At 43.7% G+C, this 13,324-nt stretch overlaps 1 protein-coding gene and 1 long non-coding RNA gene across 29 annotated transcripts in view; one reads left to right on the plus strand and one right to left on the minus strand.

The window, feature by feature from the left end:
- The first annotated feature begins 1,407 nt into the window (after positions 1-1,407).
- LOC143440992 (uncharacterized) lies at positions 1,408-10,613 on the plus strand. Of its 3 annotated transcripts, XR_013108257.1 has the most exons (4): positions 1,408-2,010; positions 2,994-3,063; positions 8,870-9,002; positions 10,494-10,613. It is a non-coding gene; the product is annotated as an uncharacterized LOC143440992 (long non-coding RNA). The 3 variants fall into 3 exon arrangements; XR_013108256.1 differs by lacking the exons at positions 8,870-9,002; positions 10,494-10,613 and having other exon boundaries at positions 2,994-3,596; XR_013108255.1 differs by lacking the exons at positions 8,870-9,002; positions 10,494-10,613 and having other exon boundaries at positions 3,012-3,596.
- Epb41l2 (erythrocyte membrane protein band 4.1 like 2) overlaps positions 4,333-13,324 on the minus strand; it is a 180,391-nt gene continuing 171,399 nt past the window's right edge. For 25 of the 26 annotated variants that reach the window (XM_076928012.1, XM_076928011.1, XM_076928010.1 and 22 more), the window contains 2 exons: positions 12,073-12,181; positions 4,333-5,555 (listed from right to left, as the gene is read on the minus strand). In XM_076928012.1, coding sequence (XP_076784127.1) covers positions 12,074-12,181 — 108 coding nt within the window. In that variant the 3' untranslated portion in view covers positions 4,333-5,555; position 12,073. The other variant, XM_076927994.1, reaches the window with a different exon arrangement.

Below are 13,324 nucleotides of genomic sequence, written 5' to 3' on the forward strand. Positions count from 1 at the left end.
TATTGATGAAGTGATACATGGGAAAGGAAGAGAAGTCAAATGTTACTCTAATCCCCCAGGAGAATAATTCAAGGGTTTTTTGTTTGTTTGTTGTTTAAAAGTAAAATCCAAACAACCAGGGAGCTCTTGCTAAGTAGAAAGGCACCATTTCAGAAGCAGAATTCCTATCATTCATTGGGCTCTAAAGAGCATAGACATTCCAGTCTGCCAGAGTCTGACATATTCAGAGGCAGATGCTCACAGCTAACCACTGATCTGATCAAGGGGTTCCCAATGGAGGAGTAAGAGAGAAGACTGAAGGAGCTGAAAGGATTTGTGGCCCCATGAGGAGAGCAATACCAATCAACCAGAGCTCCAAGGGTCTAAACCACCAGCCTGGGAGCACATAGGGAGGGACCCATGATTCCATCTGTACATGAAGGGGAGGATGGCCTTGTCTGGCATAGGTGGGAGAGGAGATCCTTGGTCCCATGAAGGCTAGATGCCGAGTAGGGGTAAATTCAAGGCTGGGGAGGTAGGTGGGAGTTTCGGGGTAGGTGGGAGCACATCCTCATAGAAGCAGGAGGAGGGGGGATGGGATGGGGATTCCTGGATGGTGGTGGGGAATGGGGTAAGGGGATAAAATCTGAAATGTAAATATAATATCCAATAAAAAAATTAAAAAATAAAAAAAGAGCATAGACAACTGACCCAGCACTTCCTTCAAGGCGGCAGTTAAACAGACTATGTGCACTCTGTGCTCTCCATAGTCTTCTCGTTAATACCAACAATGTTCAGCACTCCTCAACTCTGGCTCGATTCCAGCCTTTGGACATGATTCCACTGCTCTGAGTGGTTAAATGAAACAGCCAATGTGGTCATCAGTTTTTTTTTTGTTTTTTTTTTCAAAGCACAAATTTTTGTAGTGACCGTTATCCAAGACTGTAACAGATTGAAAGTCACCACACCTCACTGTGGCTTGATGTTTCCTGCCTTTTCCTTTTAGCTCCACCCTGGAATTTTTCACAGGCTTTCTGTCGGCACGCCTTTAACTCTCAGATCAACTGACAACGCTCGTTTTTAATAGCATTCAATTCTATGGAGACTGTTGAACCTTTCAGAGTTGGGTAATTTCTAAGTGTTCATGCCATATGGAAGAAATAACACTATTCTTTTGGTTCTGAGAAGGATCTCTTTTTTAGTCCCTGGTGGAACCAGTTTGTGTAAAAATGCTTTAACGGGTGGTGAAAAAGGACACAGCAGAGTCCCACACGGGGCAGCTGTAGGTCAAAGCTCAGTATCAGCTGGCTCCCTTTCCCTCCACAAATCGGAACTTCAGAAACCTGAGTCTGGGCTTTGGTGGCCACCTAACCATTCACTTGACTACTGTGTAACCGATGAACTCGGATTGTTATAGGGTGGCTTCATAGTGTTCATACTGAAAAGGAGGGCAAAGAATTGACAAAAACCATACGCATGTGTTTTTGTAAGAACATTAGGTGGCTGGAGAGATGGCTCAGAGGTTGGGAGCACTGGCTGCTCTTCCAGAGGACCCAGGTTCAATTCCTAGCCCTTGCATGGCAGCTCACAGCTGTCTGTAACTCTGGTTCCAGGGGATATGCATATGCATGCAGGCAAAAAACCCATAACATAACATAAATAAATCTTTAAAAAAATGTTAGCTGTCTGTCATGAAAAGCCCCAGGGGTTTTGCTACCAAATCAGTGAAGGTCCCGCTAACAAATTTGCCAAATCTGAGGACCCAGCAGCTGCTGGGTTGAATCTTTGGTCAAATGTCAGTTTAGATCTCATTCAGTCAGCTTCTGGCAGCTTCTAACTCAGACCAACCACAGTCTCCTTCCATCATCCAAAGTCAACTCCAACCTATACTTTGAATCCCCAGGAGCCACATCGATTCCCTCAACTCCAATGTTCTCACCCAGGCAGCTCCTAGACTTCTACAAATGGACTGCAAGCCCGTGGCCACGTCACATCCTGAACCTAGTTGGGAAGACAGAAAATTAGGCATAGGTATGCACGTCATGTCCTCCAAGACAGTATTTGCAATCTCTTAGCCACAAGATAATAATTAACCATTCCAGGGATTTCAGTGCTTTCTAGTAGCAATGGGAAAGTCATGAATACATTTTTCTTGAAATGTCAAGTTCTCTGGCAAAAGTTTATCTCAGAAATCAGAATTCATACCTTATAACTTGTCATAATTTAGAAACGTTAAACATACTTCAGATAAAAAATTCAAAGCATGCTCTAAAGGTTATGCTTTGAATCTGCAATGTCCTCCGAAGGTGTATCTGTTGAACACCTGGCCCCCAACTTTATTTTGAAGCTCTGGGTAGAGCCTTTAGGAGGTGGGCCCTGCTTGGCAGAAGTGGAAGGTTATACCTGTCCACGGGCCTACCCTTGATGTGCATCTTTTTGTTGCTACCTGTTCCCCTATGCCTCTCGAACTATAACGAACTGATACCTCTGAATCAGCAAGACTGTAAAATTTCCTCCTTTAGATCCCAAGAAAACGAGTGTCTATAGGACCGTGAAAGGACAGCATGGTTTCTGGTCAAGCACTGGCTGGAAATCGCCTGAGAACCCAGGTGACCCTAAGGGATGGCATGCATTTCGCCATGCTCCCAGACTCCAGGCTCCTGACACGAGGCTACTACAGACCTCCATCAATCCACACCTTTCAGTCCTGTAAGACAATGCCCCACTAGCCCCTCCATAGATAGAGGGTGTGACTACAGGCCACAGAGCCTCAAAACAGATCTCTGTATTAATGAGATACCTAAAGGCCAGAGGGGTGTAACCAATTAAGCATTCCTTCCCAAAAGGCATTTAACCTCAGGCTTGCCCTAAAAATATCGGGTATAGTTTTCATCTATTTTTCCACCATGAGAATAAATGTCTTAAGACCATGGACTGTTCCTCTTCTTTGAGACCCACATGGGGAACAGTGGAGTGGGTCTTCATCTATAGAGCCACTGTCTAATCTCCCACAGAACTCTCTGTATTTCCAGGCATGGAGACTACCAACCCAAGCAAGCAAGCAGCCAGCTGTGACCCAGCCAAGTGAGTCCCCAAAACCAAGAACTCTCATCCCTGTGGGACTCAGCCAGAGCTTCTCCCCTATCCCCTTCAGCTATAAGCAAATCTAGCCCATCACCCCTACTCCGGTCTCAGCCCTTCCACGGCTTCCCACTGGCGCCTGAGAGCCCAAGGGCCTAAGAACCAACCAGTTTCCGGCAGCTTTTTGGCCTGGGGACCCTTGGGACCTCATACACTCTGGTTCCACTCTGGTTCCCCATTGAGACCTCAGACTGTGCTCCCCACCTCCAAGCAGAGTCCCGGTGTCAGCATGGAGTGAACACAGTCAAATTCCTGTGCCTCTGTCCCCACGAGAGGTCCTAGCCATGTGACGAGAGAGAGAGGCAAGCAGGACTCACACACACTACAACCCAACAAGTGTCAGGCTGTGGGACATAGCCTAGAATGAATGACCCAAAAGAAATGGAGCAGAAACCACACATTCTAAGATTTGTGTTTATAATCAGTAAGATTAAGAATTTTAAAAATGATTCTACTTAAAAAGTCTCAAATCTGTACCTTGAAACTCTTCGGTCTACTTTCCTACTTACCCTGCCATTTAGCAATATGCCCATGGTTTGGTTCGTTGAGACAGGTTTCTCCAGATAGTTGCTTTTGTGACAATTATAGAGAATGTGAGAAAGGTCTTTCACAGGTTGATAATTTAGTAGGAACAGATCTCAGAGAAGACGAGCTTTGCAAATCGTATTTCCTGTGTCCATTTTAAAGAACTACATAAAGAAATTCTATGTAACACTCCAAAAATGACTGCATGGTTGACCATTTTCTGTAGGAGGCCCATCACGTGGTACGCCTTGGTGAAAGCTCCCAGTGAGCAATTTCAATCCAGGCGGACACAGTCTCTCAGCAGTCTGCTCCGTGCTCTGTGAACACGCGGTGAACATAAGGCAGGACACAAAGCAGTAAGGCACAGGCAGTGCCCCAAAACATCCCCTGAAAGCACACAGAGAGCAAAGGGCCGGCCTCCCTGGCGGAGCTCAGACCTTAGACCTTGTGACTACCTAGAGCACCACTGACTGGGCGCATGGAATCTGGTATATGGAATGCTGGATTTGCAAACTTTTCACAGTTTCCACCAGGTCACCGAGGCTAACAGGGGTAACAGACAGAACAGAGCTTAGCTGCTTTTAAAATGCTATTATCTCAGGTAGTTTGTAAAAATGCTAGATTATCTGATGGAAAAATAGCACTCCAGTTTATTTCTTTAATGTTTATGAAAAGAGAACTGACACATTTATAGAAGAAACAAACTTTTATTTTATAACAGTATTACATAAAGCAAAATATTTAATACAACTTGAAGCTGCGATAAATCTAATCTGGGGTCATAACTATACATAGAGTCAAAAGCAAATGAGAAAAATGTTCAATACAGTTAATAAGTCCCTATCAGCTCTCTGGTGTTAGCTTTACATGGTATAGCTTTCTTACAACCAACCAGACCCACCACTGTCCCCCAACCTCTTTTCCCCAGCATCTTCAAAGCTGCAAGTCATCAAACTGTCAGAGATATACCTGCTCAGTAGCAAAGGGTCAGTTCACACACAAAGCAAGTGTTCTACTCAAGTGTTCAGACAATGGGAAGAACTGGAATTGGGAAAGTTAAGAAAGGAATCTCTCAGGCTTGAAGCTGCCTGGTTTTCTTTTAGTAGTAAAAGGGCAGGGCACACGGTGTGGTTCTCCTCCTGTTCTGAAATGCCGTGGCAGAGCGCATGTCTGAGAAGCACTGCACTGTGGGCCGATGGTCTCTCAACACAGGACCTGGTCAGTGAGCTTGGTAATTCTCCAGTCCAGAGAGTCTCTGACTCTACTGAAGCGCAAAGTCACAGGACTGGAAGGTCAAAGGTCAATATAAAAATCATCCATAGCAAAACTCCCTAATATTAGAAAAATTTCAAGATGTAAGAAATGCTTTTAACTGGTATTAATATGTTCTCATGCAGTATCCCTACTGCAGTCTGAAAGCTGTAAATATTGACTATAAGACTTGCATGGAGACAATCTTGAAGAATGAAAATTGCTATCTAAATTAGTCACAGTCTCCTTTCCACGTAACAGCACCTGTTCAAGTGAACAGCACCTCACCAGCCCGGCTGGCTTTGCTCACTGTCATCTGAGCAAACGAGTCAAAAAAAGCAGGTTGGGAAAGGAAATACAAACCCTAATAAAAAAACAAAGAATTTTTAAAAAAGAGGACAGGAGGGAAGGAAAGCCAAGGGAAGCAAGGGTGTCTAGAAGTGGTTATACAACAAAGAAGGTATTAGAAATGTGTGGGAATAGTAGAGACCAGAGCTGGTAAGGTACGGTTTGCTGTTGGCATTTTAATTCTTCAGGCTTCTGGTCACTGTCACCAGTTGGAGCACAGTTTTGCTGCAGTGGTGGTGCGGCGTTAAGACTTGGAATGGTCAAAGTTCTTCAGATTCATGAAGTTAAAATGTTGTTTAAAAAAAGACTTTCTAGGAAAGGAAAAAAAAAAAGACATAAATCTTAAATATTCCAAAGTCAGCAGCTTAAAAACAAAGTTAGATAATCAAAATTTCAATCAAGTAATCACTAGTATCTGCCTACTTTAACAGGAAACAGTGTCTGTACTGAAAACAAGCATGAGGCACGCATTGCAAACCTAGAAGCCTTAAAATTCCTGGAACTGGCAAGAACAGAAGAGGGAGCAAGATTTAGTTAAGGCCAAAGAGACAACATGTGCAGTGTAATGAACGCCCCCGTGTCTAGTACCCATTGTTCTTCTACAGCTGCAGGTCCCCAGAGCCAACTGTGGTCCACAGAGAGCATGTGAGAAATTCAAAGCTAAAGCTTGAAACGGAGGACAGCTTTAAGCAGACTGATGGTCTCTCATCCAGCCCCACTCAGTTGATGGGCCCAGACCCCTCTGTCCAGCACAGACCCTCTGCCCAGCACAGACACTGCACAGGCCCTCTGCCCAGCACAGACCCTCTGTCCAGCACAGACACTGCACAGGCCCTCTGCCCAGCACAGACCCTCTGTCCAGCACAGACCCTCTGTCCAACACAGACCCTCTGTCCAGCACAGACACTGCACAGAACACTTACCATTCACCATTTAGCAGCTGTTTTGGTTATTAAGTCAAATATCACAGTATAGGTGGCTGCCTTCAAGTAACCCTTATTTTTCTTATTAGTGGTCTCAAAAGTACCTGAGCAGATGTTGACAATTCAGATTTGCTAAAAGGAAGTCACAGTAGGCTTCCCTGGACTACAGGGCCAAAGCAGGCAGTGTGTGAGGTTTAGTACTGGTTGGTTTCAGGCATCTAACAGAGCGGTGAGACATTGATGCCCTGAGGTAAAGGGGCCAACTATAAAAATGAAAGTTAACGGATACAGGCTTTAAGTTCCACCCGGGAAGGTCTAACTGATTTTTCACAGAGAGGAACAGGCAGCTACTTTAGGTGGTGAGAACAGGCGAGGAGGCACAGAAAGCACAGGGTTACAGTACTGAGATGGACTTAGATTTATGTGGGAGAGGAGACAGGAAGTGAGTGGAAGACGAATGCAGAAACAACACACCAATAAGCATGGGCACACAGTAGTAAGGGTGAGATGGATCAGGCCTCTTCTTAACTAGAGTAAGAAGTATGGACTTGAGCCAATAAAGATGGGGGTACTTGGGGGAAAGAAGGCTTTAACAATCCGGAGGCGAGTGCGGAGCCAGGGAAAAGGAAAAGTAGAGTCAAGAGTGAGGGGTGTCAGCCATATAGAACACAAGAGAGGATGCAACTGTTTCTCCTTTGCTCTTGAGGACGTCTGGCATAGCTGGAGTCACATTCTCAAAGAAAGCCTTGTTACAATTTCAGTGTGGTGAGCCTGCTGAAGGTAAAGAGAACAGAGGCCAGAATACTGGTCAGAAGCACACCCCCCCCCCAAGCCAGGCTGAATGAAGAAGATGGTAACACCCAGGTGTTATCATAAGGGACTAAGACTCAGACTTGAGCTGTTGCCACAGAATAGGACTAATGACTGCCCAAGTGGTAGCCCATGCCTTTAACCCCAGCACTCAGAAGGCGGATGCATGTGGAGCTCTGTGGTTCCGAGGCCAGCTTGATCTATATATTGAACTTCAGACCAGCCAAGGCTACAACAGTGACACCTTGTCACAAAACAAAAACCAAAAACAACTAAAAAGAAAAGTGGTTATACAATACTATAAAGTCTGGAACCTAAAAGGGGCAGGAGGAGGAGGCGCAGAGCCTGTAGGAGCCATGAGGTCCACAGACACATGTCTGTGAGTCAGCACACAGGGATCCAAGCAAGACCAAAAAGTGCAAGGAAACTGGATGGATCAGGCACTAAGGAAACACAGTCCTGGGGATGCTCCCAAGCCCATCACTAAAGGTTAAGGGCAGCCGACAGCACAGAGAACTACAAGCGATTCACCATCCCCGAGCTAGCAAAAGGGTTTTAGACATAACTGTGATATATTCTACGTCAACTTGACAAAAATTCTGGCAAATGTATTAATTATAGAGGACAGTGGACATTAATGTTCTTTCCAGAACATACCAGTCCCAAAATAAACTGAGAATGTACATGGTATTGGTAGGATAAAATACTTATTTTGATAGAGGAAAAAATACTCTCTATTATTTAGAAGCAGCACAGATAATATTAGAGCTCTTGATTAACCAGGGCAGGATGACTAATGCAGGCCTCTGTCTCCCACCCTGCTGTCTTCCTTGGGCTATCTCATGACTCATTAGCATGGCTGCTTGAGTCCAGGCAGGGAAATGAATGGAAGCAAAGTCTTTCTGGCTGGCAATCCCACAGAGAAACCTGGGGGATGGTGACCAATCAACTGCTCTTGAGGGTTACCTGCCACCTTTGGCCTCACTATCCCTTCTTGCACTTTGACACCTACTATCTCTGCTCTGCCTGGTAAATATGTATCATTTCTTGAACACAGCTTTCAAAGAAAACAACCCCTTCATGCACTGAAATAATGCTTTTAGTAAAATGGGTTAGACACATTAGTAAGATTGGGAAGAACAAACAGGCTAGTGTTGACTGTCTCTCAAAGTCTACAGCGGAGGTGACATTGAGGACGCTTCATGACATTTTTCTATAGGTTTTTAAAATCTGTCTTAATAAAAAGTGTCATAAAATTAGAGATGAGAACAAAACTTATGTTTTGATGATATTACAAGGAAGACTAGGAATATACAGGAAACGAGACAATAGGGAAAGAAAATCTTTAAAACCTATTCAATTTAACAAAATAAAAAAATACATTAAAAAGTTCTTTATTCCCATCTAGTTACAACGAAACCACTAAAAAGGTCTAATAGGCTAATATTTCTGGTAAAATCACAAAAGGCAATCTTGACATGCTTCTAGAATTCCAAGCAGCTTTTAGACTCTAAGAAACTTGCATTTTAGTGTCAAATGCATTAACTACTTTCTGACCTGTGGTAACTAACAATTAGTTAACTGATTCCTGGGCTCCGCACTGTGTAGACAGACGAGCAGTAAGATTGTGTTGTACAGTTCTTTATACATCCTTCTATCCTCGCTCCTGCATTTAAACACAGCAAGTATCCCTAAGAACTGAGCATTTAAGTTCTGAACTACAGGGAAAGTCAAGGATGGACCCACTAACATCACCGGCATATTCACATTTAATATTTTAACTTTCTTTTTTTTTGTATGAAATAAACTTAATATGTGAGAAGTCTTTATAGCTTTGGGTCTAAGTGGTCGACACTTATCCCAACTAAAAATGAGGTGCTGCACACCTTTAGGTAAGAACTGAACTGCTTCGTGAGACTGTCCCTTCCTGCGCTGGTGTTCCCACCTTATCTTTTGTACTGGCTGGTTTCATGTCAACTTGAGAGAAGCTACACTCATCGGAAAGAGGAAGCTCTAATAGAAAAGGTACTGCTGTAAGATCCTGCTGGAGTGCATCTTCATAGTTAGTGACTGATGGGGAGGGCCCAGTGCATCCTGGGTGGTGCCATAGCTAGGCTGGTGGGCCTGGGCTCTATTAGAAAAAACAAAACAAAACAAAACAAAACAGGCTGAGCAAGCCGGTAAGCAGCGCCCTCCAGGGCCTCCGCATCAGCTCCTGCCTCCAGGTTCCCACACTGCTGAGTTCCTGTGCTGACTTCCTTTGATGATGAAGACTGGTGTGCAAGTGTAAGCTGAATAAACCCTTTCCTCCCCGAGCTGCTTTTTCATCCTGTTGTTTTGTCACAGCAATAGAAACACTGAGCATTTGCAGGTCCAAGTTTGTCCTCCAACATTGAAAAAAATAAAGGAAGAGGTAGAGAAAAAAGGAAAACTAAATATCCAGAGTTGAATGAGCAGGCTGATTTAGTCATCTATACAGAGTTGAATGAGCAGGCTGATTGAGTCATCTATATGACAATAATGAATGAACAGGAACAACAAAGGCAGGGCACACATGCTATGCCATCAAGACCTAGCATGAAGATCCATGACTAAGACAGGGAGGCAGCAAGGTACACACGCACAGGGACCAATGCAGCCAACCGCCAGAGCACAGTCCACATAAGCAGCCGAGCTGAGACACTTGAGGGCGGAGGGAAAGGACCACTGGAAAGCTGCCACTGCTTTTAAGCACACAGGAAGAGCAAGTGAAGGTAGTTTAATACTTGCTATACAAAGAAAACTTGTAAGTTCAATTACATTAATAACGAAATAAACACCACAAACCACAAGACAATTGTAACATATGACACCATCAAGAATTAGTACTAAGAATCAATAAAAACACCCTGAACGTCGCATTGTAGCATATGACATCATAAAGAATTAGTATTAAGAATCAATAAATGGAGGCTGGAGTGCTGACTGATTTGTTAACAGTGCTCACTGCCAACGCAGAGGACCTGGGTTCAAGTCCCAGCACCCACATATTGGTTTATAACGCACCTCCAACTCCAGTTTCAGGGGATAAAATGCATTCGTCTGGCCCCTGCAGGGACCAGGCATGCATGTGGTACAACATAACAGAAATACAGGCAAACAATTGGACCCATAAAAAAGTAAATAAAAAAAAGTCAATAAATAGAAGAAAAGACTTCTGGTCTGGGCCCAGCACTGAGCGGATCACCGGTGGCAGCTCTGCACCCAACCTCATAAAACCCAGAGGAAGGGGGGCTCCTAGGAGCTCTAACCCAGGCAGTATCTCAGACTAAAAATTAAAAAAAAAAAAAAATAAACAGAAGAAAAAGAAAACAGGCATTTTTAAAGGTAAGCAAGCATTTCATAGAAATGTTTTGAGTTTTCTGGCTATTCCTATTTTCACAGAAGAAATATGAGAGACTAAGAACCATAGAAAAAGATATTAATGGAAGGAACTGAAATAACAATCAGAGTTGTATTTTATGTCCCCTAAACTAGCAAAATAAAAACCTCAGAGCTGAGGCTGTGAACTGGTCCGGGTCTTCACACTCTGCAGATGGACCAGCAAGTGGTTTTACTGTGCAAAGCAAAGAAGATAAACGCTCCATGGCCTTGTCATTCTTGTGAGCCACCCACCCGCTGACTGCTAAAAGTAAAGACTTTTTTTTTTTAAAAGTAATCTCACTGTGCATTTTTTTTGTGATAACTTGTTTGGTAAAACCCTATCAGGCAACGGTGACATTTATGCAGTCCACCAGGGGGTCTTCAGTCATCACACAGAGGCAGCAAGTACACGAACTCTGCCATACTAATTGGTCATTTAAAGTGTCTCATGTCTTGCTACGGCACAACTGTGGGTTGGTCTGATGTTAATGGCGTTACTGATATGTACACTAGTGTTGCTACCGCCTACACAGGTTCCTCATGGATAGATCTGACTGGTTTCTTAAAAAGACATACTTCTCAAGAGGAGTCTCAGCAAACATATCTCAGAGTGTTGAAGCAAATTTATTGCTTTTAATTTTATTATATTATTGATTTTGTGTGCAGACAGATGTGTCTGTGTGAGGTGCACATGACATAGCACACACGTCAAGGTCAAAGGACAATTTGAAGGAGTCGTTTCTCTCCGTCTGGTAAGTGAGTCCCAGGGATGAAATTGAGGCGCCTGCTGGCAGCAGTCACAGGGATGGAGCCGAGGTTGTCTAGCTGGCAGCAAGAGCTTTTACTTGCTGGGCTATCTCACTGGCCCTCATTAAATTCTTAAAGGTAGTTTAACGATAGGTAACTATAATGTAAACACTTTGAGATAGGTTTTTCCAAATTGTCTTCTAAGAAACAAAATATACAGTATGTAAATATGGTTTTGTCCCACAATCTCCAGTGATTAAAACATGCATTTTTACCATACGAGTGAAAAATGTTATTTATACTAGATGTGTAATTTTTATTGATTTAAAGCAATATAATAAGGCCAAAGGTTTTTGTTTGTAGTTCACTTAGTCTTCACATGGTTTACCTGTGTAATCATCAGCCCATTTTTCTCTAGAAGTGCTAACATTTTCTTCATAAATTATTAGAGTTCTCAGTTTATTGAGAATATTAGTCCCTTTCTGCTGGCCATATTAAGCACCATTTATCATTATTTTCCCCCTTTGGTCCAGCTAAAATCTTAAACTTTTAGGCAATACAAGCTTTATGCTCTCTGTGGCTCACTGTTTGATACACAATTTTTACCATATAGATTTTAAAGACATACCTCTCCTATAACATAAATCTAACATAAAGGTGACAGCACCCCCCCCCCCAATAGTCATTGTGAACATTAACGACCAAGTACACTCACATACTTGCTGAGGGAAGGAACACAAATGCTCACTGCTGGAAGCTTCTATATAAAGCCACTCACACCAGACGGACAACAGACCAGAGATCCTGACTACACACGCATTTGAGCAGGTGAGCTTGGGGTGAACAACAATCTGGAGAAAATCATTTAAACTACAGAGAGCAAAGACCCCAGTGTCAAACTGCACGGAGCAGTCAGGAAAGGCTGTGGGTGGCCAGGCTCACTTACCTTATTCTTCTCCTTCCTCTGCCAACTCTGTCTCTTTGTGCACTACCACCCTTGTGACCGACATATCAGGGTGCTGCTCTCTGGCTTCCCGGATGGCCTGTGCCAGCGCCTACCAGGGTCAGAAGAACAAGCAACTATGAGCTGAGTATTTGACTCCACCCAAAGATGGCATATTCACCTTCATCAACCAGACACAAGCTCCAAAGAACGGCTCTTGTGTCTTCCTTCATAGTAACGGGGACATCTGAGTTGGGGTCATGTCTCATTTCCGAGAGCGCCTGCCGTGTTCTACACTTCATGTTCTTCCTGCACACCTCCAAGGGCTGACGCATGGAGGAGGGCTCGCTGGCTCTGCAGCCCCAGTTCTCACTGGGTACTGTGTGCGCTCACTGTACTGTACTGTACTGAGTACTGGCTTGTACTCACATCAGAAGAGTGTGGTTTTCTCTGAGCCTTATATAACTTTTACTTGGAAACCCAGACGAAAGCAATAAAGATCATTTTGAGGTTTGCTGTATGCATGTAGGTAATGAGGTCAAGCAAAAGTGTAGTGCCTCATCTGGACACTCAAGTGCAGCCACCACACGATGGCTCACAACTCCAAGACATGGGACCAGGCCTCCTAGTCCTTGCCATCTAATTTAAAACAGTACGAGAAAACATTCCAATAAACCTATAGAAGACAGCAAAAAGAGCAGCAATAACAATAAAAGCTATCACTAAGAGAAAGGACAATAAAAGCTATCACTAAGAGAAAGGACAGATGGACCAGTCCTCTGAGGGCCCTTCTTTGCAGCTGAAGACCCAAAGGTTGGCACTGTTTCTCAAACCCAGGCAGCCATCAGCAGCAAGTGAGGAGGATCCAGTGTCAACTGCACTGCTTCATGGCCTCTTCCATGGACAAGGGAGGGAGAAAGAATACTTCTGTTTCATCAGAGAGCAAACTCTGTAACACGGAAAGACTATTTTTGAGAGTCATATCTTTCTTAATTATTGCCAATCTTATTTGTAAAGAAGGTTTAGAGGAAACAAAACCAAACAAGAATAAAGTCTTGGAAACAATCCTAAAACAAAACAAAACAAAACAAAACACCCCCAAATTCCTCTAAGGTACAGGTCACCTCATTGCATAAGGAAGCCTTGTGGTTGGAAACAGCAAAAAGCAACCCAGTGTTTTCTTTTGCCTGGGGGCCAGTCTGTGGGGACAAATGCATTACACCAGATCACATTACAGCTTCTCTCTGGCTAAAGG

This window comes from Arvicanthis niloticus, chromosome 30, assembly GCF_011762505.2.
Source record: "Arvicanthis niloticus isolate mArvNil1 chromosome 30, mArvNil1.pat.X, whole genome shotgun sequence".
Classification (NCBI taxonomy): Eukaryota; Metazoa; Chordata; class Mammalia; order Rodentia; family Muridae; genus Arvicanthis; species Arvicanthis niloticus.